The 26539-nt window shown below is 56.0% G+C and overlaps 1 protein-coding gene across 1 annotated transcript in view; it reads right to left on the bottom strand.

The window, feature by feature from the left end:
- Positions 1-290: 290 nt before the first annotated feature.
- IGF2R (insulin like growth factor 2 receptor) overlaps positions 291-26539 on the bottom strand; it is a gene marked incomplete at its 5' end in the record, with an annotated part of 109797 nt that continues 83548 nt past the window's right edge. The window contains 19 exons of the mRNA XM_082668685.1: positions 291-2113; positions 2832-2901; positions 3873-4025; positions 4509-4695; positions 8604-8791; positions 9360-9506; positions 10237-10351; positions 12557-12693; positions 13400-13634; positions 14890-15036; positions 15365-15572; positions 16693-16854; positions 19065-19214; positions 21176-21394; positions 21659-21915; positions 22212-22331; positions 23006-23132; positions 24616-24806; positions 25942-26078. Of these exons, the coding sequence (XP_082524811.1) occupies positions 1715-2113; positions 2832-2901; positions 3873-4025; positions 4509-4695; positions 8604-8791; positions 9360-9506; positions 10237-10351; positions 12557-12693; positions 13400-13634; positions 14890-15036; positions 15365-15572; positions 16693-16854; positions 19065-19214; positions 21176-21394; positions 21659-21915; positions 22212-22331; positions 23006-23132; positions 24616-24806; positions 25942-26078 (3349 nt within the window). The 3' untranslated portion in view covers positions 291-1714. The remainder of the gene's footprint in view (positions 2114-2831; positions 2902-3872; positions 4026-4508; positions 4696-8603; positions 8792-9359; positions 9507-10236; positions 10352-12556; positions 12694-13399; positions 13635-14889; positions 15037-15364; positions 15573-16692; positions 16855-19064; positions 19215-21175; positions 21395-21658; positions 21916-22211; positions 22332-23005; positions 23133-24615; positions 24807-25941; positions 26079-26539) is intronic.

Here is a 26539-nt window from a genome sequence, read left to right as displayed (position 1 = left end):
AGGATGCCTTCTGGTAGTATGGGATCTGCACACACGGTGGCTGTTTTGGTAACAATACCCTTTCTCGGAAGGAGGAAGAATCAGGCGTGGATGAAGCTGACAGAAGCCCTGGGGGCCTCGGGTGAGCACCTACACGCAGGGAGACTCCAGAGAGAAAGCTGATGTGCTGCACGTGAAGGGTCGGCTGCCATCCGGATGTGTAACAGGAGGCACAGAGAAGGCACTGGGCTTGGCAACTAACCAGGCAGCTTTTCACTCCCGTGAGGAAAAAGCAGGAACACCCGGTTAATAATTTATCTTTTATTCAAATTGTTGAATACTTCATATTACAGTAAATTTGATTGAAAAAAAAATGAGGAAAGAAATCAACTTTTAAAAATACACTCATGTTGAAATCAAATAAGCCATCAGCCAAACGGAGTACAAAGCAAGGAGCCCTTAGGCTGGTTTGCTTTCCAGGATATGAATACCACTGAGTCTATATACAGTTCTATAATGCAAGAAAGGTCATTCATTAAACACTTCAAGAAAGGAGCCGACAGCCGGGAAGGACAGTGGTCTCGCCCTCCCGTCCTGCAGACTGAGAGGCCGGCCTTGGCCGCCCCCCTCCCCACCCCCCACCGAGCAGGAATCCAGGTGCAACGCTAGGAGCGAGAATCTGGCCCACTGGCTTTCATGCAATTTCCGTGAGTCACACACTGTGCAAATTAAGGCTTCTTATAGGTCGAATGGTTGATAAACACTTTCTTCTTTAAAAAAAAAAAATAAGCACAGTAAAGGTGGTATCATGTGAACCTGAAGAGGTGAGACCTACACCCCCAAGTCCGGAAAAAAGTCTGACATCTCAACTCCATTCTCTCTCTCTCACACACACATACACACACACACACACACACACACGCACGCACAAATCAATCTTTGGGTGGGTTGTCTGACTTCACCAGCTGGCGAAAGAAATACTGATAACTGTGCTCTGTGCACCTAGGATTGAAGACGTCATGCAAAAAGCTGCAGCCGTTACTGACCAGAGGCAAACAGCAGGCAGACCCTCCAGAGCCCAGGCACTAGGGACCCACACGTGTGTGTGTGCGCGCACGCACACACGCGCCCTTACGAGACAGAAGCAAAAGGGAAAAGAGACAGAACGGCGGAGTCTAACTTAGAGGACGTGTCGTGGAGCAGTTCAAAACCTCGTATGAAACCACCCGAGCGCCCCAGCAGCCTCCCCGCTAAGGGACAGACAGATAGATTACCCCCTGCCGGCAGGAAAAAACTGTTGTTGTTATTGTGTTTTTCCTTTTTCGCAAACCTGAGTAATTGTCAAAGTCAATAAATAGGAGGAGAGAATTAAATGCTAAAATATAATGATCAAATACCCTACAGGGCCTAAAGCAGCACGGGTTTTCCGCAAACGCAGCCCTCTGTTCCCAGACGCGTCTGGCCCGGGCGCGGTAGGAAGCGCCCGGCAGCCACGTTCTGTGCGAGGACTTGGGACTGAACACGGGGCCCCGGCGCCGCCCTCTGGCAGCTGGAGCGATGCCCCATCCCGGTGACCACGGAGAGCGGCACCCACCTCCTCACCCTCTCCCCCATCAGCAAAACTCTTCCCTTTTGAAACAGTTTTTGTTAAAGGCAAAAATGACAGAAGCATCACGGAGTCAAAAGTCTCATTTGGTTGGAGGTGCCGGCGGAGGCGCCGAGCGCGCCCCGCAGTCTAGATGTGCAGGAGGTCCTCGTCGCTGTCGTCGTGGAAGGAGCTCACGGCCTTCTGCGCGGCCCGGGGCCTCCCCCTCCTGGCCTGCTCCCCACTCATCAGCCCCACCCGGTCGTCCGCTCGCTCCCGAAGTGCCTTCCTGGGCGGGGGCCTCAGTGGCTGCACGCCCTCCGCCCCGGTCCCTCTGCCCAGGTGCACTTTCACCTCCGGGATGGTCAGCACCTCATCCTCGCTGTCTTGGTCGTCCCCGTGCAGGGAGGTGAGGGCTTCGGCTTTCACGGACTTGGTAGTGATGTGACCGTTTTCCTGCCCCTCCTTCCCGGGCCTCGGTGACGGCAGCTGGATCTCTTCCATCAGCCACTCAGTTTCGTTCTCGTCCGCCTCTTCCTCCTTGTTCACCTGCCGGGACACAGCAGAGACCGTGGGTCCGCCTCAGACCTCGTCAGCCTCCTCTGCCCCCCTCCCTCCATGACCCACCCGGAGTCGGGGACCTCTTCCCAGCCCACCACAGCCATCACGGTCCCATGTTCCTCCTCAGGGAGAAGCGGAGGGCTGGCGACTGCCAGCTCCTGCTGAGACCCAACCAAGGCAGATGGTGTCAGGAGGCAAGAAGGCGGCCAGCGACAAAGCGGCAGTGCTGGGGGACGGAGCCCCTCTGCTCCAGGTGCCCTCGGGCAGCAGGGAGAGGGGCCGCGCGCAGGACACGTGGATGACTGTAGTTGAGGGAAGCCTTTCAGAAAGCAGTTGGCAGTACAGTCAAGAGCCGTGAGTGCATTTAGGCACTCTGGCCTAAATTTCTAGACACTTCTCCTAAGGAAGCCATCTAAATGCCAGAGGCACAGAAATTTTCATTACCATCTTTTTTTGTAGAATAGCCAAAAAAGTAGAAGTAAGCTAATACTGAACACTGTAAGAAATTAGCGGCAACCACGACGACAAAAACTTGAAGGAAAAAGAACAAAAAGTGTGTTCGGGTTAAGGGCAGAGGGACATTTTCCCTCTGTCCATTTCAAGCTTCCCGCGATACCAGTTTCCTCGTAGTCACTGACAAACAGCGTGAAAACGGTTCGAGCGCGCGCGTGCGCGCTGAGTCACCCAGACCTCAGCAGGGAACTACCTTTGAGTATTTGTAGGACACGTTTGCGCTTCTTCGACAGCAGCTGGTGAGCTTGCTCATCACCGTCTCCCTGAAAGGAGACCCAAGTTACTCCAGGCTGGAGCCGCGCCCCCCTCCAGCTCCCGAGTGCCTGCTACCGGGAGGCTGCACCCCCAAGAGCACGCGCTCCCTCAACCCACGACAGCAGGGCTGTAAACCAGCTCAGCAGGAAGGACGCTTTACAATCAGACGGACGCGGGTCCAAATCCTGCTCCCCGTTTTCATGGTGTAAGAAGGGCCAGAGTGAGTGAGCCAGCATTTGTCCTTCTGCTTTTTCACGTCAATACGATGACCCACACCTTCCCGCCACCCCAGGGCTGCGCTGAGATTACTGGGCCGACGGACGAACGCAGGGCCGGCTCCCACCCAGACCTCCTGCCCCAATCCTGAGTCCCGCTGACAGCCTCTCAGGGTCGGGATGGCTGCGGTCAGCACTCCCCGACCCTCTCTCGCTTGCCTCTGGCTCCTCGGGCAAGTGAGAGAGGCAACAGGGAGCCCCAGAGCTGGACCATCCCTGCGCTCTGGACAGGGCTGACTACACACAGAGCCCTGGGCCTCATTCGTGTGTGACATGAAACCTGCTGGACAGTCGTGCTGCCTGTGAGTGACAAGACCTTTCACCAGCAAAGAGGAGCCCATAGAGAAGGTGTCACAGCCGGTCCCTAACAAATGCTCCCCTTTTAAAGGGCAGACAAGCCAGCTGATCAGAAGGAAGTCAGCTTGTGACAGGTGTTTAACTCTGTCCATCTGTGGACACGTGCAGAGAGCCACATCCTGGGAACAGGTGGGCCAGGCCAAGGCCCGCAGAGCATCTGCCACGTGACCTGACAGGATCCACAGCCCTGGTCAGACAGGACACATCGTCACAAGGATGCAGACGTTTACAATACACAGCTTTGGGGACCGCTTCCACACTCTGGCTGCTGACGGGCTCAAAATAAGGAGCCCAGATATCAACTCTGAACCACTGGCCCGTCCCCCGGCCCACTCCCCTCTCCTTACCGTCGCTCCTTCTTATGGAGCAGCAGGGCGAGCAGGCAGCCAGTGAGCGCCACCAGCAGCAGGCTGAGGACGGCCCCGACGGCCTGGCTCCGCTCCGAGAGCCCCTTGCGCTCCTGCGCGTCGTCCCCGGTGCTCTCACTGTCGAAGCCCACCCTGCGGAGAGGCCACAACGCTCAGCCACCGCCAGCGCCACCGCCAGTACCTAGCGAGGCCCAGCTCAGGCGGAGGCCCTGCCTTCGCAGCCCCGCACAGTGAGGCGGGATCCACCAGAGGTGGAGGTCAACAGCGGACAAACCCCTCTGACCATGAGACTAAGGCAAGAGGACTAGGAAAGGCGACCCCCCAGCCACACGACCCTCGTCACTAAGGGAACAAGAAAAGCCGAGCTTTGGGCAACATGCCTCCCCAAGGCCTCTCTGATCCTCTGCAAGGCCCCGAGAGCACAGAGGCGCTTCTGGAGCAAAGACTCAGGGACACGCTGGCCGCCCTCGTCTCCCGGGAACACGGCTCTCTTCTCTGGGAGGAAACAGTGATCACAGCCCAGGTAATAGCTTCTCCCTCTCAACAACTCACCTTGGGACACAGCCTCAATGCTCCTGGAGTTAAGGGAACACCACGGGGCAGGACCCCACTTACCCCAGAGGACACACGGCAGAGGTGTACCAGGAGAAGAGGTACTGGCAGTCGGCGGTCTCGTGGCTGAACTCGGGGATCCCGTCCTTCACCAAGGGGTCACAGTGGAAGAAGATGGTGGAGGAGACAGATTTCGTCTTGTCTTTTCCACACTTGGAGGAAGAGGCAAACACCACATCCAGATCGCCATCTGTCAACAAGGCAGGCGCACACACAAGCACAGCACCATTACCATTGGTGTTTCAGTAGTGGGCCAAGTTTACCTTTTCATAGCCTGTAAAAAGTTTGCAGAGACTTAAAATCAGACGTAAGGGTCCTTCATCAAATGTCCCAGATGAGCTCTCACAGACTGCTCAACACACGTTATGGGGCCCCTGCCCTAAGTCAGAATGTGGGAAAGACTTGAACCTTATCCAAAAAGAGGTCTGGCCTTTGTCCTCCGCTAACAGTATGACCTGGAGGGGGGGCTGCCTACACGGTATCAGTGCACCTGGAGACCGAGGTTGACCAACCAACCAACCAACCAACCAGCCAGCCAGTCAGCCAACCAACCCACCAGTCAACCAACGAATCAGTTAACCAACCAACCAGCCAGTCAGCCAACGCACCAGTCAACCAACGAATCAGTTAACTAACCAACCAGCCAGTCAACCAACGAATCAGTTAACCAACCAACCAGCCAGTCAACCAACTAATCAGTTGACCAACCAACCAGCCAGTCAGCCAACCCACCAGTCAACCAACTAATCAGCTGACCAACCAACCAGCCAGTCAGCCAACCCACCACTCAACCAACGAATCAGTTAACCAACCAACCAGCCAGTCAACCAACGAATCAGTTAACCAACCAACCAGCCAGTCAACCAACCCACCAGTCAACCAACAAATCAGTTAACCAACCAACCAGCCAGTCAACCAACAAATCAGTTAACCAACCAACCAGCCAACCAACCAGCCAGTCAACCAACCAACCAACCAAGTGATCAATCAGTCAAGCCTACGTAATGAAGCCCCAATAAATCCTCTGGACACTGAGGGATGGGTGGGCTTCCCTGGTCAGCTCCTGAGCTCTTGTGTGTGCGTTGTCACGTTTATGCTGAGAACATAACACGTCCTGATTCCACAGGGAGAAGACACCAGAAGCGTCTGGCTCCCTCCCAGACCGTACCCTACACACTTCTCCCACTGGCCGACTTGACTCTACGTCCTTTCATTGTAATAAACTGTACGCACGACTAAAACAGCTCTCGGTTCTGAGCATCCGTCTAGTGAATTATCCAATCTGAGGCGGGGATGGAGCCCCCTGAACTTGCAGCTGGTGTCACAAGTGAGAGGAGCTTGTGTGGACTCTGCCTTGTGTGGACAACTTTGTGGTTGGAGACTCAAAATCCTCACGACTGGCCACCACTGGAGCACCAGGGAGTGCAGCGTGTGCAGCAACACGCTCGGAGGGCGGCCGAGACCCGGCCCCGCGGGCTGGGCTCGGGAACGCCCCGCGTGTCCTCACTCATAACTGTCTGAGCCATGACCCGAGTGGGCTGTCCCCCAGGCTGGAACGAGGGCACAAACTGGTGAGCCAGTGAGGGGCCGAGGTGGCAGCTCTGAATCTCAGCCAGAGACGGGATTTGCGGCTTCCCACTCTTGCCCACTCGGATGCATGCAGACTCGTGAAGGGCGTTAAACTGCATTCTTCCTGAAATGTGGACGAAGGCTTAAAACTAAACCTACTTCCTAGCGCTGGTGAATGAAGGCAGTGAAAACATCTGAAATGATTTCGTTAACCAAGAATAAACAAACGTGCACACACAAGTGTGTGTGTACATATAGACGCACGCACACCCTGAAGCTGGGGGGCCGCAGGAGGCCAACTAGACTAGATGCAGGCCGTACGGACGCGAAGGTTCTCACTCTAGTGGCTGGGCCCCTGACCTGGGCTGTGGCGTGGAGCCTGACCACTGCTGCAGGCACACCCGCAGCTGCGCCCCTGGGTGTGAGAAGGGAGCACGTCGCTGGGACAGGCAGCAGGAGGAGGATAGGGCAGGCAGAGGCAGTCCAGCGGGAAGGCCCGTGCAGTGGCGGCGTGGGACCTACAGGGGCTCGTGAGTAACCTGATGGCTGGGTCTGGGTGCATTTGCAGGACCAGCTGCTAAGAAAACGGGAGTCTGTCAAAATCTTCCAGGCTGTGTTCAAAAGAGCTTGGACTTTCCTTCTCTGCAGAGCAGTGGCCTTGGAGGCGTTTAAAGCAGCCCTTCAGTCAGTCAACAAACATTTACCAAGCGCTTACTACAGGGCCAGGCCCTGAGGACAGCACCTCAAGAGAGGGCCCAACGCCACTGCACGACTCCAGCATCTGACCCAGAATCACCGGAAGAGAACAGGGGACCAGCGGGCTGACCCTATGACAGGGAATCACGGAAGCGAGCCAGACTGACCTGGCAGGTCTCTGCCCGGCCCCTGGTGGGCGCTGTCAAGTGCAGCGACCAGCTCGGTGCCTGAGCACGGACACGCCCTCTTCTAGCTACACCTATTCAGGGAGCAGCTGCTCCCCCCTCCTCGCCGGGAATCTCTCTCTCAGCAGCCCTTTGAGGTTGAAGTCAGCTGGTTTTGTAAACACATTTAATTGTTTAAAAAGCGAGTTCATTCACCTCGTTCAAAAATCACATCATGGGGCTTCCCTGGTGGCGCAGTGGTTGAGAGTCCGCCTGCCAATGCAGGGGACACGGGTTCGAGCCCTGGTCTGGGAGGATCCCACATGCCGCAGAGCGGCTGGGCCCGTGAGCCACAACTACTGAGCCTGTGCATCTGGAGCCTGTGCTGCGCAACAAGAGAGGCTGCGATAGTGAGAGGCCCGCACACTGCGATGAAGAGTGGCCCCCGCTCGCCACAACTAGAGAAAACCCTCGCACAGAAACGAAGACCCAACATAGCCATAAATAAATTAATTAATTTAAAAGAAAATCAAATCATGAAATGGTATATAGTGAAAGACTAGCTGTTTAAAACAAAAGCACATGAGCTGCCTCCTGGAAATATTCTTTCAAGGTCAAGAAGGAATTAGGAAAGAAGTAAGCGAGGGCAATTAAGAGGTACAAACTTCCAGGCGCAAAATAAATGAGTCACGGGTATGAAGTGTAGAGTGTGGGGAATATGGTCAATAATTACGTAATATCTTCGTGTGGTGACACATGGTAACCAGACTTAGCGGGGTGATCATTTTGAAATAGCATTGTAGGTCAACCGTACTTCAAAAAAACACAAACTCAGAAGAAGAGATTAGATTTGCGGTTACCGGGGGAAGAGGCTGTGGGGAGAGGAAACTGGATGAAGGTGGTCAAAAGGTACAAACTTCTAATTCTAAATTAATAACAGGGATATCATACGCTACATGCTGAACATAATTAGCCCTGCTGTGTGTTATATCTGAAAGTCACTAGGGGTGTGAATCCTAAGAGTTCTCATCACAAGAAAAAAAAAATTTGTTTTTCTCTTTAATTTTGTGTCCACATGAGATGACAGATGTTCATTAAACTTGCGGTCATCATTTCATGATGTATGTAAGTCAAATCATGATGCTGCGCCCCTTAAACTTATACAGTGCTGTATGTCAATTGTATTTCAATAAAGCTGGAAGGGAACAAAAGGAACAAAGGAGAAGCTCCCTCAGCGCAGCGGCGCGCCCTCCCCTCCGCACCCACCCAAACACCTGGGTCAGGCCTCTCTTTTCTTCTCATCCTTCTGACAAACACGAAACCTCTTACCCTTCTACAGTAACATCTGAAGTTTCAAAATAAAGATGTATTGTGACAAAAACTAAACCGAAGGGAATTCCGGATGTGGCCATGCACGCCCACCTCACCACCTCTGGTTTAGACCAGGTTTTGCTTGTTTGTTTAGGAGGTAAATCTTCCCTACAGTGAACCGCTCGGGTCTGACACACGCTGCTCAGTCCGCTATGACAGCGCGTGTCAAGACACAGGATCGGACCCAGGGCTTTTGTGCTAAAACTGATCTGACGTTTCAACCGCAGGGTGTTTGTTCATGAAAATGTGTTACAGATCCTCCAAGGAAGTTAAACGTGGCACACGGATGGAGAGTTACCTTGAACGTAGTATTTGGTTTTGTCCGAAGTCCCAACTTTCCTACTGAAGTGCTGGTCGTTGGGCTTCACCTGACAGATGTTGGCCCCGGAGCATGCGGGGTTCGTGGAGCTCGTGATGGAGGACAGCTGGATCTCGTACAGGTACTTGTCCCCATTCGTTCTCATGTCCCCAGAGGCGCTGAATCGCCTAAAGAGACAGTAAAGGTCGGGTGACTCCAACGGTCCTTCAAGAGAGCCCTTTGTCACCTGGACCCAAAGCCCAGGTACGGGGCAGGGCTGCAGGATACTGCCGAGGGCACCTGCCGTCTCTCCGTCCTACTGCCCACCCCTCCGTGCTCTGGGCTTCGCTGTGCTGTTCTCAGGTGCTGTGCCCCGCACCATGCCCGCTTCCCCCTGCCCAGGCACAGCCCCGGACCCCGAGACCCACCCAGTGACACCGCTGAGCAACTGACTTTTTAATTCACAAACTAGTAAGCCCAGAAGTTCCTCATCAAAAATTGTTTCAGAAGGTTCCAGCTCCAACCCCTGGGCGAGGGAGGAGGGGCGACTTTATTTTTACGCTCAAGAGAACTCAGCACCTTTGGTGTCACACTCAGTAGCTGGGCAGTGCTTGCCCTCTGCTTGAGCGAAACATGATGACTACCTGGAAACAGTAACTAAAACACACAAACGCTTGGGCCTCTTTATCTCGCGGCCCTCGGCCGGGGAGAGATCTGAATACATGGCCGCGCCCGGAAGGAAAATGCTCCACTGACTTGAAATAAATGTCCCCGAGGCTGAAGCTCCTGCCGTTGGCCGGGTTGGTGATGGTCCCGTTCACCATCTGCACCTCCTGCGGCTTCACGGCGCAGGCTGCGCGCGAGTCCCAGCTGAAGTGGTAGGTGCAGCTGTCCACGTCGAACCTGCAGGCGGCACACAGACCACGGTCACGGCCACCCTCCCACACCAGAGGACGCCGCCGAGCTAGGAGGGCGACTGCCGATCAAGAAGATGCCCACCCAGCATATCTGCCACGTGGAAAAGCAGGCAAGCGCTTGCATGTGTTCTTAAAATTTAGAAACTGTGCAACGTCTAAAAGCTGGAACGATTTGCTCCTAGATTTCTGAATATTTGCTTTACAAGCACCTCACGCTCTCCAACTGACTGAATCCTTTGACAACGCCTGGGTCTCCCCTTTCCCAAGCCCAGTTTCTGGAAGGAATCGGTTGGTTCACAAACACAGCAGCTCACACGCTCCCTCTGCTGGCCAAACGGTGCCGCCCCCAGCCCCAGACACGGAGCTGCCCAGACATTTCCAGGATAGTCCAAGAGCAAGCATCCCAGGTGCCACCGTGCCGGCCGCGGGTCCCAGACAGGCTGCTTGAACAGCTGGCCTTGGGTGGCACCCATCAATGCCCTTTTGGTTACACTGTGACATTCAAAGCCGGAAGCCGGTGAAATCCTGCTTTTCTGCCTGTCGCAGCCCCCATCCAGGGAACCCTCCCTGTGCGGGGCAGCCCCGGCTCCATCAGGCCGCGGGTCTCAGCGGCCGGTGCCCCTCGCCGCCCCCAAGGGGAAACCACGGGGAGAAATTCCGATGGGATCCCGGCACACCCTGCGCACAGCTTCCCTGGGGGACCCCCCTCCCCTCACCTTGTGAACGAAGGCCGGCCCACTGTCTTCGCACAGGTCAGCTCGATGACGGCGGATGCTGTCTTATTGTCACCACACTGATGGCCTTTTGAATAAGTCACGATGACTCTGTCATCTGAAACACAAACGACAGAACTGACGCTATTTCCAGGGCATCGCCGGAGCCCCAGCGTCAGAAGCGAATCCTGCATCACGAACAAACGTCGGTGCCTCTGGGGACTCATCACGCGGCTCATCAGCACCGCCAAGCCTGGCGACCACGCCCGGCCCGCGTCGCTGCCCGCACAGCAAGAGGAGACCGGGGTTCAGACCCCAGCCGACCCCCGCTCGCCGTCTCCTCACCTGTGCGGCCGGGAGACCCCCGCAGCGTGCGGTCCGGGGCCAAGCGGGGAGCGCCCGGTGCAGCGTGCACGCGGCGCCCCCGCTGTGCACAACTTCTGTGCCGTTTTAGGCGCTTCCCCACCCCAAGCCTCCCGGGCAGGACAGGGCAGGAGCCAGACGTCCACCTTCCAGCGTGACACTCCACACACAACAGCTCTGGTTTCCTCAGGCCCCCTGGCTCCACGTGGAGCTCTTTCTGCTTCTGAAGATGTCGTGGTCAAAGAACCAGGGGAAGCCCAGCCTGCAGGGGCCGCGAAAAGCAAGGCCGCGCTTCCAGGGGCACGTCTCACAGGGGCCAGCGACTCCGACCAGCAGCTGAGAGCTGTCCTGGGGGTGCCCGAGGCCAGCCCGGCTCAGCGCACAGACGGTGGCTCTCGGGGCCAGCACGGGGCAGTCCTCCGGCCTGACCCTCACACACCCGACCCATGTCCTTCGAGGCAGGGGATGCGGAGGGGATGGCACCCGCTGCCCAGGTGTTCTCCGGGGCGTGGCCAAGGCACGGGGACCCCTCGACAGGAGGTGAGGCCCACGCTCCCGGACCCACCCAGGCTCAAGGCTGCTCTGGGTGAGTTTGTTTTAAATATTGGGCTTTGGTGAAAATTTTGTTAAGAAAGGGTTTCACAGCTTTGAAGAGAAATTCTTAAACTTCTGGAACGTGGAACCAACAGGTATAGGTCTTGACGAAGTGCCCCTAGCCCCATACTAGATAAACAACACACTCAGCCTTCCACACATCCAGTTACCCAACCTGTGAAATGGAGTCTAACACCTACCCGGGCCACTGAGGACTACACGTGTACACACGCGTAAATCACACACGTACACACACGTATAAAGCCTGGTTGCCAGGAATGTTAATTCCTGGGACAAGAGTCCAACTCTTCGCCCCACAAGGTCACACCCCCTAAATGCTCATGGGGGTCACGGCGACTGGCCTTAGATGGTCGTCCTCTTGGGGCCTAAGGGTAAGACCCCGCCTGGCGCGTCAGCGAACAGGTTTTACTAGCTCATCTTTTCCCGAGGCTTCAACGTTCTAGTTTTTCTCACCTGGCTGTGGGAAACCGAGGGAGAGACGGGTCAAATATCTACATGCGAGAACGAGACAGCAGGGACAGACCCACCTGCAGCCCCATGCCCTTCGTGGCAGCTATGGCCAAGATCTCCAACGGAGGGCGAGCCGTGGGCCAGGAGGTCTGGCCACGCCTGCCGGGGGGTGGGGGGTGACTCGCCCCACTTCCAACCTGCAGAGTCAGGGTTTTTCTCAAGGGTGACAGTGGTTCCCCAGAATTCCTTTTCTCCCTGTCAACAGCTGGAGTGGACATAGGCTCCCCGTGTTCTAATGAGGACAGCTCGGGGACCCCCGCCAGCCAGACAGGCACAGTGAGCGTTGTTTCTTCCTCGTCCTCCCAACGCACCTGACTGCTCCTAAACTAAGAAAACCCTGCCTTTTCCTTTTACGTGATGAAAGAATCTTTCAACAACCAACTGCAAGATGAATCTTCTATTAAAACTACTAAGACAAGCTTCATTTTGTGTTTCCGAATTAAAACATTACGAAAATGCACCCTGAATCGTCTTTACCAGGTTCTCTCATGTCATCGTTCGGCTTCCCCGGACAAACACTTGCATATATACACGGAGGCTGGAGCAGGGACTCAGGAACCCTGAACGTTCTGCCCTCCTCCTGAGGACAAATACCTTCCCAAGATCGCCCAGCGTTCTAGACACACAGACTAGGTACCTGCCGTCCCGGAGGATACAGAGCAGTACCTATTCTGATGCTCCGAGAGGTGCCAAGTGCCTGAGAAACAGTTGCTGAAAATGACACCTGGAGGCTTCAACCGAAGCCAGTGCTGACCCTCTGGTCACAGGAAGACACCTCCACATTCCCGAATCTGACACAACACCTGTGACCATGCGACAAGGGTCCAGGCCTTACCTATGACGTCCAGCTTCTGCGTGTGAACGAGCCCCAAGACCTGGACGTCGCCAGAGGGGCTCTTTCTGCAAACGCTGGCTCTTTCAGAGCAGTCCAGGGGCCCTTTGTATATTTTCTGACACAAGTTGATGTAGTACCTGTAAAATGACACAGAGAGAGGCAAGGTCAGTGTCTGTCCTGCGCACTCAGGGGCAGCTCCTTCCATTCCTTTCAGAAAAGGTAATCGCTCTGATAGCCAAGGATTTCACAGCACCTCTGGACGCAGTACTGAAACAGGTCTCTGGGTAAAGAAAGGCCAAAGAGCGGCTGGATGCCAAAGAAGCGAGTGTGCCAACCAGGCACGCGGGGTGAGCCCCGAGACCCGGGTGGTTTAGAGTCAGGACAGGCAGCGGCTCAAACCCCGGCAAGTCGTTCCCTCGCTTACGGCTTAGGCCCTCCAGTTCCACGCTCCCCCCGGCCGTGTGGACGGAAGGATCCCGGAGCGCCTGGGGGACGGCTCTATGCAGGGAGCAGTCAGTGCAGCTAACCCACCGCGGGCCAGCATGGCCTAGGGACTTGGGGTAGCAGAGCTGGGACGGTTCACGTGCCCCGACACACACAGCCACGGACGGCTGCCCCTCACAAACATGAACCAAACCGAGACTAATTCCACCAGGCCCACAGCTGACCAGCAGCTTCTCTGGGTTCTGAAGGTTTCTGTCGTCTCTGCTCCCAAACCACCCGCCGCGCACCAGGCCGCCCTGAGCGTCAGAGGAACGAGGTCATCCCGCCTTCAGAGTCTGCGCTCAAGCACCAAGCACCCAGCCCGTCGGCACGCGGCCAAGGTGGGGGGCGGGCACTCACGAGGTCCCGTCATGGACAAAGAACCAGGAGCCGGTGAGGGAGGACAGCAGTCGCAGGTCGTAGGTCCTGTGTTTCTGGATGAACTTGCACTCCATCTTCTTCGGGGGGCAGATGACTTTGGTTTTCCACTCAAACGTCACCTCGCACCCACGGATTTCACTGAAGACCTGTGGCCGTCCCACGTCGGCATCCTCGTCGCACTTGAAGATAATCGCGGACGTCCGGTGGCTGTTGGCTGGGGCAGCACACGGGGACCAGTCAGACCCAGCCTGTCCCTTGCTCGACCTTAGGCTCCTCCCCGCCTCCGCTGCGCTGGCCCTTAGGGACCCTGTGCATCCCTGGCCGCTCCCCACGCAGCCCCGGCCAGGTCTCGTTGTGTTCATGTATCTCAACCCTAGATAGACTAAGTTCCCTCGGGGCACAGAATCTCCTTCTGCACTCATCAAGCTCACAGCGATAGCGCGGTGCCTTGCAGACAGGTATTCAGTGTTCGATTAATGTATGAATGGCAATAAAAAATGAAAACAGGGGCTTCCCTGGTGGCGCAGCGGTTGGGAGTCCACCTGCCAATGCAGGGGACATGGGTTCGTGCCCCGGTCCGGGAAGATCCCACATGCCGCAGAGCGGCTGGGCCCGTGAGCCATGGCCACTGAGCCTGCGCGTCCGGAGCCTGTGCTCCGCAACGGGAGAGGCCACAACAGTGAGAGGCCCGCGTACCGCAAAAAAAAAAAAAAGGAAACAGTAACAATAAGATACCTGTAATTCATTACCTAAAAACGCGTCATCCGACAGACCAGGAGAAAGGTCCTGGCCCAATAAGCCTCCACAGAGAGCTACAGTTGTCCCTTGTAAACTTACCGTTTCTGACTCCTTAATTTGTATCATTTTGCTCCCTGATGACTTACAAACACTAAACAACTTCTCGTGCATTTATCCCATCGCCATCCTTGGGAACTCGCATCAGTCTGTGCCACACGTGTTACTAGGACTCCCTCGTGTGCCGGTTCTCCACGCGGCAGCAGCAAGGATGCTGGACCTGGCTGGCTGTGACCCCCGCCCCAGCCCAGCCCAGCCCAGCCCCCCACAGAGCAGACGGTCAACCTACGAGCCCCTGCAGGCTTGATCACCCCACCACCACCCTGCAGACCCGGGACAGTAGCAATTCTGCTGAGAGTGAACATGAATCACTGGTGCTGAAAACTGGTGTGTGGACACAAGTCCCTCGAGCCGGGGAGTGGGCAAGCTGACCACCTCGAACCTGCCCCTCACCTGGCCCCGCCGCGGTGCACGTTCACGGTTACGCAATACGCCCCACGAAACAATTAAAGATGACTTTTCTTTATGGAAAAGAGGCCTGGCTAGAAGATTATATGCAACAGAATCACTGCCGTTTACTTGGACGTCCAGAAAGATCTGAGCACAAAGCAGGCCTCCAACGGGTGCAAGGCTACCTCACTGGCCTGGCTGGGACCTGGCGCTCTCCCACTTACAGTGTCTGCAGAAGCCCCACTCGTGGTCTCTGTCGTAGTTTGCGGTGGTCGCACACCAGAGCCTGGCCCTGCCCTCCAGAACACACTCCTCATAGCTCTTCCCATTGAACACAAAGGGGAACACACACGGGTCGCCTTCTTCAGTTTCTGGAAAGAGAAGAAGTCTGCGTAACCCTGATTATCAGCACCACGCTGGCTGTGCCTTACCAGGCGCCGTCACCTCAAACAAGGATTCCCCGTAGATATGGTCATCCCCAGCCAACGCAGGGACGCAAGCCTCCCGGCCACAACATAACAAGCAGTTCGCGGGCCTGAGAGCTCACACCTAGGGCTGTTGGGATGGATCGTCCCATGGTCTGAGCCAAGGTCCCAGTGCTCGCAGCACCTACAGCATCATTCCTCAGCTCTCTCCTCCTGCCAGGTCTACTTTCATGTTTCCTGGGAACGTAAAATGCACCCCCCTGCAAAGATTTACCTGGAGGACAATTATCTCCGTTGGCGTAACTTAAAATGACAGCTTCGTCCTGGTGCCTGTAATCCAGTCTCATCGACGCCAGCCTCCCGAAAGACACCCCCTTGCTCCCGGAGAGCAGACAGACGCTTCCGTCCTTGCAGCCTCCTTGGTCCAGGCCTGCAGCCGCGGTGCACACCCCGACGCTGTAGGTGCGCGAGTCTCGGGTCACCTGGAGAGACATCACCCCGCGGCTGTGAGGTGTCTCCAGGTGCAGGGGGCCAGCACTGCGGGAGGCGGGCGCGTGCCGGCAAGTGGCGGCTGGGTCCGCAGGCTGTGCCCGGGCGCCTTGGCGCTCACCTCTTCCTCTGGGGCCCTGACGCCCTCCAGAGGGCGACGCCCTGTCCACTCGCTGGGCGCCTTCCACGCCGAGGCCCTGCCCTCCGGTGGCAGCCCTGCTGGCCGTGCTCCCGCGGGCCCGTGGGGGGCGGCAGCTGCGAGACCCCAGCCAGCTCGGCCCCCCTTCCCGAAGCCCGCGTGTCCCGCCTGTAACCTGGGAGCGCCGAGGACTGAGAGCTGAGCGCAGAGTGGCCGCAGCCTGACCGAAGGTGCCTCCCTTGCCGCCCAGCCTCTGCAGGCCGCACCTGCTGCACACCTGTCAGGAGGGCCTGCACCCAGGCACGGTCTCTGTTACAGCAGCCAGGCCGCCGGCACCTGGGCACGCAACTCGGAGCTCACCGCTCACCAGCTGCCGTCCCCTGGGAGGCAGGGGATCTCATGGGCTCGGTCCACGGCCATACGACTTAGCAATGCCTACATCACAGGGACGTAGGCCACGGCCCCAGACACATAACAAACAGTCCTCAGCGCTCAGGCCGGGACTGGACCAGCCCCCTACACACCCAAACATGTTTTGAGTCGGGGGGCCCACAGCTCCCTCCCCCCGGCACCTCTGTGGTCACGCTGGAGACAGAGGGGGTCCACGTGGCCTCTGCCGGCCTCGCCCCATACAGGCACGTGGTCACACACGTGTCCACACGCGGTCACACACGAGCGGCCACCTGCTCTCCATCTGCGACATGAAGAGCCCCCCTGCCCCCTCACCAGGCCGCGAAACCCTCCAAAACAAAGAATCGCTCTGGCCGCGACGCTCGTCTCAGGTGTGAGCCGCGACTGGTTTGCACACCGTCCGAGCCCCACCCGGGACAGAGCAAGGCCACCCCCGGCCATGCACTGCCTCGTGGCCACATGTCCTCCAATGATCACACGTGCCACGCTGCGAAATGCAAGCGAGCGTCAGAAAGAACCCAGGCGGCGGCCTCGAGATAGCGGCGCCGGGGGAGCAGCGCTACCTTGAAGGTGCTCTTGGAGAGGGTGGACAGGTTGAAGCTGTAGTGCAGCTGCTCGTCCGTCAGGGAGCAGCCCTCTGCCTTCACCTCGTCAGGACACACCAGCGGGGTCTCCCACTCGAACACGAAGTCGCAGTCGCTGGTCCTCAGCAGCTTCGGAGTCCCCTGTTTTAAGGAAGGGCTCGGGCTTGAACCCACGCGGGTTAATAAGCACAGCGTCCTCCCTGTTCCCCCGCCAAGTGCCAGAGACACCTGCCCGGGGGCTGCGGGCTCCTGCGCTGCCTCCAGACCGCCAGGGGCTCAGGGTGACCCACGGTGGCCCCTCTCCAAGAGGAGGGAGCCATCGCCCTTGCCGGCGGCAAGGAAGCAGCACTGCCCTCCAGCACTGCGAGGCAGGCCTGCCCACGCCCCAGCTCCTCGCTGCCCCTAGGCTGTGGCCCTGCACCTAGAGAGGGACAGCGTCTCAATGCTCCACGCTGCCAGCTCAAAGGCAGAAAGGGAGGGATCTTTAAACGTCGTGACAGAGAAGTGTGTGAAACCAAGACCCTCCCGCTGCAAAGGACGGAGGCAGGTGATTCTGTACGCATCTCTGCTCCACCGTCTCTGGAAGCTGAGGATGTTTACAGTAAGGTAGAGAAGTGACCTGGCAAGACATTCCACAGGCCAAGTATCAGAAATACATATAAATCAAGGTGCTTTCTCCCTGCCTCATTCAGCAACAGCCACAAAAACAGATGAGGAATTTCATTTTTAGCTGTAGCTGAAAATCTGTTTTTCTATAAATGTAAGTGAATAAAATATCTCCACTAAAGATAAGAGACAAGGAAATAAAATCTCCTTGAAAATCTTTCTAAACTTGACTGCACATGCAGCGTGAGATACCGTTTCTAAAACCCCAAATTACTGATCACTCTTAGCGCACCGCTGCTCCGAGATCAGTGCAAGTCCAGGGGTACCTGCAGACGTGTGTCCAGACGCCCCCACTTGCAGAGACAAGGGAGCCGACGATCACGGCTTCCCTCGCCTTGATCACTCGGGATTATCCTCACACCCAACAGTCTCTGAACAGGGAAAGGTCTGTCTGGGAGCTGTGGGGCGCTATATGCAGAGGCCCCAGAAAGCAATGGTTTGTTTCTCCCCCTTCTCTCAATGGCGGTACTGTCTGTCCCTCCTCAGCAGGCTGCTGCCGGGCCACTTCCTGCCACTGTCCAGTCACCCATCTGTGGCAGCCACAGCCCCCCTCCCTCACAAACCTGCTATAGGCCAGGGAATCAGAATGTCATCTTACTGAGATTCTATGTTACAGAACCACGACCTTTACTTGCACTCCTTCAGCCACAAGAGCCTTAGAATTCATCACCAGGCAGTTCAGGATATGCGTTTCACACACACACACACAGACACACACACACACAGACACACACACACACACACACACACACACACACACACACACACACACACACACACACACACACACACACACACACACACACACACACACACGGTCCTGTAATCAAGTACATTAACACTCCCACATATTCATGTTAGCTGAGACAGATACAGACCATAAGTAGCCCCAGTCCACTCACATCAAAGGATTTTAAGTTTTTGGAGTTTTAGAGATTTCAGAAGCACAGGTAAGGGGCCGAAAGCTAGGCTGCCTGGAGCAAAGAGTTCTCCACTGGAGCAGTGGGTGGGCGCCCAGCTGCCCCTGCAGAGCCATGTGACATCAGGCGGCCCTTCTGAGTCAGTGCAAAACAGGGGCCACAATCTACCAATTTATCTCCCATTCTCAGAGCGAGGTCGAGAGAAAACTAATGCAAAACTCTTTATAAAATAGCACTTTTTTTTTAATGGAAACCAGTTCTGTTTTTTAAATGCATGTAAAACAAAAATCAGTGGCCTCCTTAAAAGCAGATTGTACGAATTTGTTGTAGCTATTTTGATTCCAGAGGTCTTCTTTCGTTTGCTAACTTCCAAAATTTGGATTATGTCCTGAGTGACTACAGCTGCCAAAACATCTGACTTCCGAATAAGATCAGTAATGTTATAATTTTTTTTAAAAAAACTAAAGTTGACACTTTTGTATATTGGTAGGCAAAGGTGAAGGCCGCTTCTATGCTCAAGTGTTTCACATTTTTAAATTACAACAGGCCTCTGTGAGCAAAATCTGCCCTGGTAACTCAGGGTGGGCTTCCTTATTGTCAAATTAATGGCTTTAAGTTACTCCATGCACCACTGGCATACCACATGATGCAAGACAGGCGTTGTGAATACAGGCATTCTTGGTCCGAAACAGATTTTATGGGTTTCCAGCTCTGGTCCATCGACCCACACTTTGGCTCCTACCTTGTAGACAGGCGCTCACTTACCATGCTCACACCCCTCTTACAATGAAAGGCGATCAGCGAGGTGTAGTTGAAACGCTTGTTCACCAGACAAGGAGTAGTACTTTCAAAGTTCAAGTAAACTTCGTTGGCTATGGGATTGAGTATCGGAGGTCCTGTGACTCGACCAATATCCTAAACAAAGAAAAAAGCAATGTTTCAGAAAAGTAATTTTTCCCCAAGTTAGTGGAGAAACGGCTAGCAGAGAATTGCAAAAATTACATGCCATCTGTTTCAAAGATGAGTAGCACCTAAAGACACTGGGTCAACAGCAGCTCACTTGAAACGTCCTGACAGGAAGGCACCACAAAGAAACCTCAGTTTGCCAGAGTGGTTATCAGTTTCGGTCCTACATTAATAACAATGGTTCTACTTCTACTCAGGGTCAATTTTTGACGATTCCAGGCAACAGGAATTTCTCTCCCCAGTTCCACCGGGGCGGCTGCACAGTCTCTGGCTCCGGCTGGTGGGAAGCAGGAGCCCACGTGGCTGCCCCAACGATGCCCGTCTCCTCCTGCCCAGCACTGCGCCAGGACAGCTGCTTCCTCGGTGGTGCCCACAGTGTGGCCTCAGGGGGCACTGAGCACAAGCTTACTCACCCCCCGCCGTCTTCTGCGGCTTCGCACAGCCCCTGGCACACACTGGCTGCTCAGCAAGTGTTTTCGAGCAAATGAACACGCAAGTGACAGCAAAGTGCCCGGCCAGGAACAGTGTGTATGTACGTGTGTGTGATGACTGTGCGTGTGTGAGTGTGCGTGTGATGAGTGAGATGAGTTTGCGATGAGTGTGATGTGTGTGAGATGAGTGTGAGATGAGGGTGTGTGATGAATGCATGTGACAAAGTGTGAGGTGTGTGATGAGTGTGCGTGATGTGTGCGTGTGATAAGCGCGTGATGTGTGAGATGAGTGTGTGTGATGACAGTGTGTGTGATGACTGTGTGATGAATGCGTGTGACGAGATGTGTGTGACGTGTGCGCGATGTGTGCGTGTGTGAGATGACTGAGATGAGTGTGGTGACTGTGTGTGTGATAGTGTGCGTGGTGAGGTGCATGTGTGATGACTGTGTGTGTGCATGTGACTCACACTCGTGTGAGTGTGTGGGTGACGAGTGTGTGATGAGTGCATGTGATGAGTGTGTGTGTGTGAGATGAGTATGTGTGTATTGAGTATGTGTGTGTGAATGAAGCCACAACGTGCTTTGTTCACCACTGTGGGGCACGTTAGGTCCACAATGACACAACACTCTAATTAGTTCTCTAATTAGAGAACTTCCTGCGTTTTTTTGAATCTGAGAAAAGGTAGCCAGATGAGAAAAGCAGACTGGATCTGTAAGCAAGTGGTTCACACCAAGGCTCCCCCCCGCACCACTAGAAAGGCTGACACCACAGCACTTCCTGCCAACATCTGGTTGCTCCAGGCCCTGCACTTGTCACGTAGCTACGCCTCTGTCAAGTTCATAACACGGCCAACTTCCCCACCCCTCCCAACATCTCTCCCCACCAACACCACAGCCAACATTCATTTTTTAAAAGGACATCTAGATACCTTATGACAGGACTCACTGTTTAAAGAATGCAGAGAAACACACCACTTTTGAGATGCATTTCAAATAAAACATACCAAGAATCTCACAAACCGTGAATACAACTCATGGAGACAAGGTTTAGAGTTCCAAATCTATAACGGAAGGCAGAATACTTGGCTATTAGCAAAGCAGCTTATACCCTTAATTACAACTCATTTACCAAAGAACCTGCCTGCACTTCACAAGCGTTTCAATGACACAAGACCCGCGTGTAAGCCAAGAAAGCAAGTTCCATCGACACCCTTGAGCCTCCTGACCTGATACAAAACAGTGTGTCTACACGTGTGTGTCCACGTTGTCTCCCGTAACTGCTGACTACCCTCCTCCGCCGACAGCTCGACGCGCAATTCCTTACAGCCCGCCTCCCCTAGTGGACTCACACTCACGTGGTCCTGGCTCATTTCCCCATTCTTTCTGCCTGAAAACTCTCCAGTGAAAGCCAGAAACACGGCATGAAGGAGGTTGTTAAAAATCTTGCAGGATGGTCTCCGCCCTTGGTTCCCTACTCACCACGGGGGCGCCGTCGATGGGAACCTTGCACACAGCGGTGCCGGCGGGACAAGGCACCCCGTGCATGGGGTTCAGCGGCTGGCAGATGTTGATGTAGAAGTCAGGGCTGGTGTCAGAGGCGTCGTCCTCGCTCTCATCATACGCTTCGTACCCCCCGGTGCGGTGGATGAGGGGGGACAAGTCGATGATGGAGCTGCCGTTCCTCACAGAACATTCCGTCTGTCAAGCAGGAAACACGCCTCGTTGGTGTGTGCAATACGTGTTCCTGACCAAGGCACCCACGACAATAGAAGCTGAACCGAAAAAGCACGAGGGGTGGAAGCAGTGCCCCCAAACGCTTGGCTACCTAACGTCGGGCACTTGGAACCAAGTATGACGGGGGCCCCAGGAGTGGGGCAGACAGGCTGGGGGCCCGAGGGAGTCGCAGGAGAGGCGGAGCAGGGCCCCTGGGGGGCCGTGCCACACGTGCCCAGCCCGACTCACCACCTGCTCGCAGGCCAGGGGCGTGTGCCAGTAGAAGAAGAGCGTGCACGTCTGCTTGTCCAGCGAGATGAGCACCGGCCTGTTCGCGGGCCCCGCCTCGGGCCTGCACACGAAGCTGAGCACGCTCTTGTAGCTCAGGCCGGTCTTGGAGGGACAGGGGGAGCCGTCCTCGTACACCAGCTGTAAGACCTGGTCCACGTACTTCAGCCTATGGCTCGCCTTGCCCACGCTGATCCTGGTCTGTCCGAAGCAGGCCCCTGTCCCAAACACAGAAGGGAGAGCGGAAAACACACAATTACGGATTCAAACCACTCGCTTTCCCATGAGAACTTTCTGCAGGACCAGACTTTGAAATTCACAGCCAACACTCCGGAGGGTCCCGTGTGGTTTTAGCAAACGTTACACATCTAGTATTCCATCACGTGGCCACGAAGCCCCCACACCCCTACCAGCCCACCGCTGCTGATGAAGGAAGGCATCTGACCTCTTCGCCGGAGGGACGCGGAGACCCAGGCCGACCTCGGGGCCGGGAGGGCGGGCCACACACACTCACCTACACCAGGGGCGCAGTTCTCGTTGTCCCCGCACACGCTGAGGTAGACCAGCCCCTTCTCACTGTAGGCGGCAGTGTACCCGGCCCTGCCGCTTAGAGAGCTCAGGTCAAACAGGTGTCCTGCTCGGGGGAAAGGATGGGGACACCGTGACCCATCACCGGCGCTCACACACAGATCCCGCCGGCCATCGGGCCTCCTGATTCCTTGTCACGTGTCACCGCCCCCCTTCACTGACGCGGCCCCCAAAACCTTCCTGACAGCTAGAAAGTACCCAGGAGACAGCAGCTCAGGGCGTCCTCCTGCGCCTGGGCCACGGCGATTCCAGTGGGGTTGGGAGGGCCCGTCGGCATCCCTCCCGCTGCCAGTGACCCACCCCTAAACCTTTCCGGGCCCCAGAGCTGAGATCCTGTGGTTTCCTCGTTGCCCCACGTCAACTCTGAAAGGAACGGAAGACTGACTCCAGCTCCGCCAGCCTAAAGCTTGGGACCAGCACCCCAGAAACAGGAGTTACGGGGAGCACGGCTTTCAGGGAGGTGCTTAGTCTCTTCTCCACTGAAGAACCACAAGTCAACAGGACCGGGCAGATCCAGCAGAAAAGGCCAAACGCGCACCCACAGGACATGCTGCTGCTGCCCGGGGCGCGCCTGCCCCCCAGCCTCACACTGGGTCTCTCTCACCGCTTGCATGCACGTGCGCCCACGTGTGTGTACGCGTGTATGCGTGTGTACCTGTGTGTGTGTGCACTGTGTGTGTGTTGAGGGTGTGGGGACGGGTGGCCGGCAGCGGCCCTCACCTGTGGAGGGGTTGGTGACCTGGCAGTCGTCGTGCACGTTGCTCTTCACAGGGCACGCCGCGGCTGTAGGCCAGGAAAAGGTGTACTCGCAGTCCTCTACGGCACTGAGGAACATGGGCCTGGAGTTCTAGAAACAAGCGAAGGGCAGACAGCTGCTGACAGGGTGCGCGCCTGACGCAGGTAACAGCGCCCACTGGCGCCAAGCAGGAGCTCCCCTGTGACGCACCACAGGCCCGTGACACACCCGTCTCGGTGTCTTCACGGGACGAGGGCGGACTGGGGAGAAGCAAAGGGTCAGGGTTTGCTCCTGAGATACCCCTGGGGGCTTGACACACACAGGGTGAGACAGAGCCGGAAATCCACTCAGGGGGCAGGGACGTTTTCCTACAGCTAAGGCTTTTGAGGTGGGGTCGGGGACAGGGTGGCGAAGGATGCTCAAAGGGCTACTGTGAGGCACGAATGAGGAAATAAATGATAATGTCCTGAAAAACGGAACCGACATCTGTTATGATGGACATAACAGGAAGACCCTCAGGGAGAACTAGTCATGAACTAACTAATCCCTCCACCACCCGGGCTAAGGCTCCCTGCCTCTCAGACGTGTCTCGTCCACACAGCGAGGGTAAAAGGGTAAGATTCGTGCAGCAGCGCCCTCCTTCCCAGATAAACCAGCCCCCGGCACCCGCGTGCAGAGCCCTCCACGGACCAAGCAGCTGTCTTGCTCTGCCGTGAGCCTCTCTCCTCAGATACACAGCTGAGCTAGTCTATGGGGGCCCAAGAGTCCGGACCCCAGCAGCACAGGGGTCCAGGCTCAGCCTCTGCACAGCCTCCTGAGGCGGAACCTCAGCTGCCACCCCGTCAAGGGGGCAGACCTCAGGCTCCTCCCGCCACAGCTGGCCGCACGCAGCTGGACAGTGGTGGTCTGTCCTGACACTGAGGATGGAGTGCACTGGGCCAGCCTGACCTCACTCCCGAATCTTACAAGACAGCACACAGGCTGCACCTTCATCTCCGTGGCAGAGATGCTCCCGCGGTGAAAACACAGTCCAGAGAAACCAATAATTCAGCCCCCACCTGCTGCACTGCATGTACCAACCCGTCAGGGAAGGAACCATCCAGAGATGAGACGGGAACCCAGTTCCCACGCACCAACCACAGGCCAGAAACAGTGCCCGGCGCTTCACGCCGCCTCTCTCTAACCTCATGGCGACTTGGCAGGACAGGCCGAGCTCGTGCTGGTAACAGGTGCCCTGTTTAGGAAGGTTAAGTGACCGAGGTCCACGGCCAGGAAGTGGAAGAGCGACCTTGGAACCGGGTCTGCCCGACCTTCTGCTTTACCCAAGTGCCTTCATGAGGACAAGGGCAGGTTACCAAACACCAGTTCCCTCTGCGGCCTTCAGGGATCTGAGTCAGACTCCCAAGAGAACCACCGAATTCTGGAACAAGAACTGCCAGGGTGGACACCCCGGGACCACGGGCCCGAGCCGCGCCGCCCACGCCCTTTGTTAGGCTGGGTCACCCCGAGCTCTTCAACTCACATCCCAGGAAGCGAGACATCGGTCTCGCTGACCCTGGACTCGCACTGGGGCCGAGACAGCTGCGTCACTTACGACTTGGCTCTCGCTGCACGAGAAGCGGATGGTGGTTGACTTCTTCCGGATCTGGTCCGGACACGGGTCACCATCGACGTACCTCAGGAGAGTCATGCCCTCGCTCCCTTGAGGGCCATCCCTCACTCTGCCCAGGTTCACGGGCTTGGAGCCACCCAGCAGACACACAGCCGCCTCCGGAGGGCACGGCTCTGCAGCACAAGCAGAGACAATTAAGAGTGACCGTCAGCCCCTGTCCAGTCTAGGACTTAAGGGACGTAACGTCCGGCACGTGACACAGTTGATTCTAACAATTACCTCAAAATATCAGTGATTTCTCTCATTAAGTCAGATGCCAGTGACACCATGAGTTCTCACTCCATGAAACGCCGTTTTACCACAGGTGGGTTGGGGGTGAGCATGAGGTGTGGGGAGAATTCAAGGCAGAACAGCCTCAATTACTTCTGATCCCCAAACAAGATGAGGCTGAAACACCTAGATTACGCCCATGGAACATTTTAAATGGCCTCTGTTCACGTGCTATCTTACTTTAAGAAGTCACCAAGAACTGTGCCAATCTCCCAGTCCCCGAAATGTCTGAGTCATCTGCGCTGGGTAAAGAATGGGTCCCACTTCGTGGATTAATAAGAGCCTCGGCGTCACCAATCTAGCCAGCATACAAAGCGAGGGGAAGTGGGCCACGGCCTCAACCATGCAGAGGAGAAAAATAACTTTCTGGGTTTTTGTTTTTTAAAAAAAAAAAAAAAAAAAGACAGCAACAGTGCCCACTGTGAGTTGAGCCAGACAAGAGGCTGCCTCAGCGAGGCTGCGTAAAACTCCAAGAAAACGGGACAAGTTTCGTCGCCAGGATCCCAGGGGGCCGCGGGCGGCACCAAGGTCTCCGTGGGTTGCTGCTCCCAGTTGCACGGCCACAACTGAGTTCTAGCCTCATCACGGGCACCAAGGGTCTGGGTGCATCCTAACAAGACCCCACCCACTCTGCTCTCAATGAATACAGAGGGCACATACCCAGAGCTCCATTTCCCACCCTCCTATCTCCTGCCCTGGCTAAGAATTACCTGCCACGGTGATTATTTCTACCTACCCTCCAGCTCCCCACGTTCAAACAATGGTTACAACGCTCCCAACAGAGCCTTCAGCACTGATTTATCCTGGACCACGCCAGGGATGGGTCATCAAGACCCTCAGATAATTCCTCCTGCTGCTTCTTGGCAAAACCACTCATGTGTCAGAGAGCAACGCGCCATCGAAGAATCCGCCCTTACTTCCTCTTCACCCATAAATTCACTACAAGCCATGAGCACCTCCGCCAGAGACCTCACTCACCCGAGCCGGCCTGCGGAGCCAGAGACTTGCACACGTTGATGAGGTAGTGCTCAGTGGCTCCCGTCCTCGTGACGGCTTCCCAGTTGTCACTGTACCTCGACAGGGATGAGAGATCGAAGGTGTTCCCAGCCCCGTCTCTGAAGGAAAGAAAGCACCACGGTGAGGTTCGGCTGGATTCTAACGGAGTCTAGCGCTCCGTCTGCAAAGGATCAGTATAAAGGCAGAGTCTACTCCCGACACCCTGGGAAGCAGACCCTGCCAGGGACAGAACTCGACACTGGACTCTCCCAGATCCAGGCGGAACCAACAACAACACAGCTTGAGTTCAGGAAATGTCAAGCCTTAGCTCAACAAAATTATGTATTAACCAAAAAAAGCTAAGAGTAAGCACCTGTCCTGCGCAGGTCGGTGAGAAGACAAGGGTACACAGACAGCTAAGACACGCAGCGCCCAGGGCAGCCCGGGCAGCCCTGTCCAAGCTGGAGGACACCAACAGTCACTGAAATAAACCAGGCTGACGTGGACCTGCTCAGGTAACGGTTTACTTACTGCATGAACCCCAAGTAGGGACAGACACCGAGAGCCAGCCCTACGCCAG

Source organism: Grampus griseus, assembly GCF_964374135.1.
Source record: "Grampus griseus genome assembly, chromosome: 13".
NCBI classification, from domain to species: Eukaryota; Metazoa; Chordata; class Mammalia; order Artiodactyla; family Delphinidae; genus Grampus; species Grampus griseus.
This window is presented reverse-complemented; position numbering and strand designations above follow the sequence as displayed.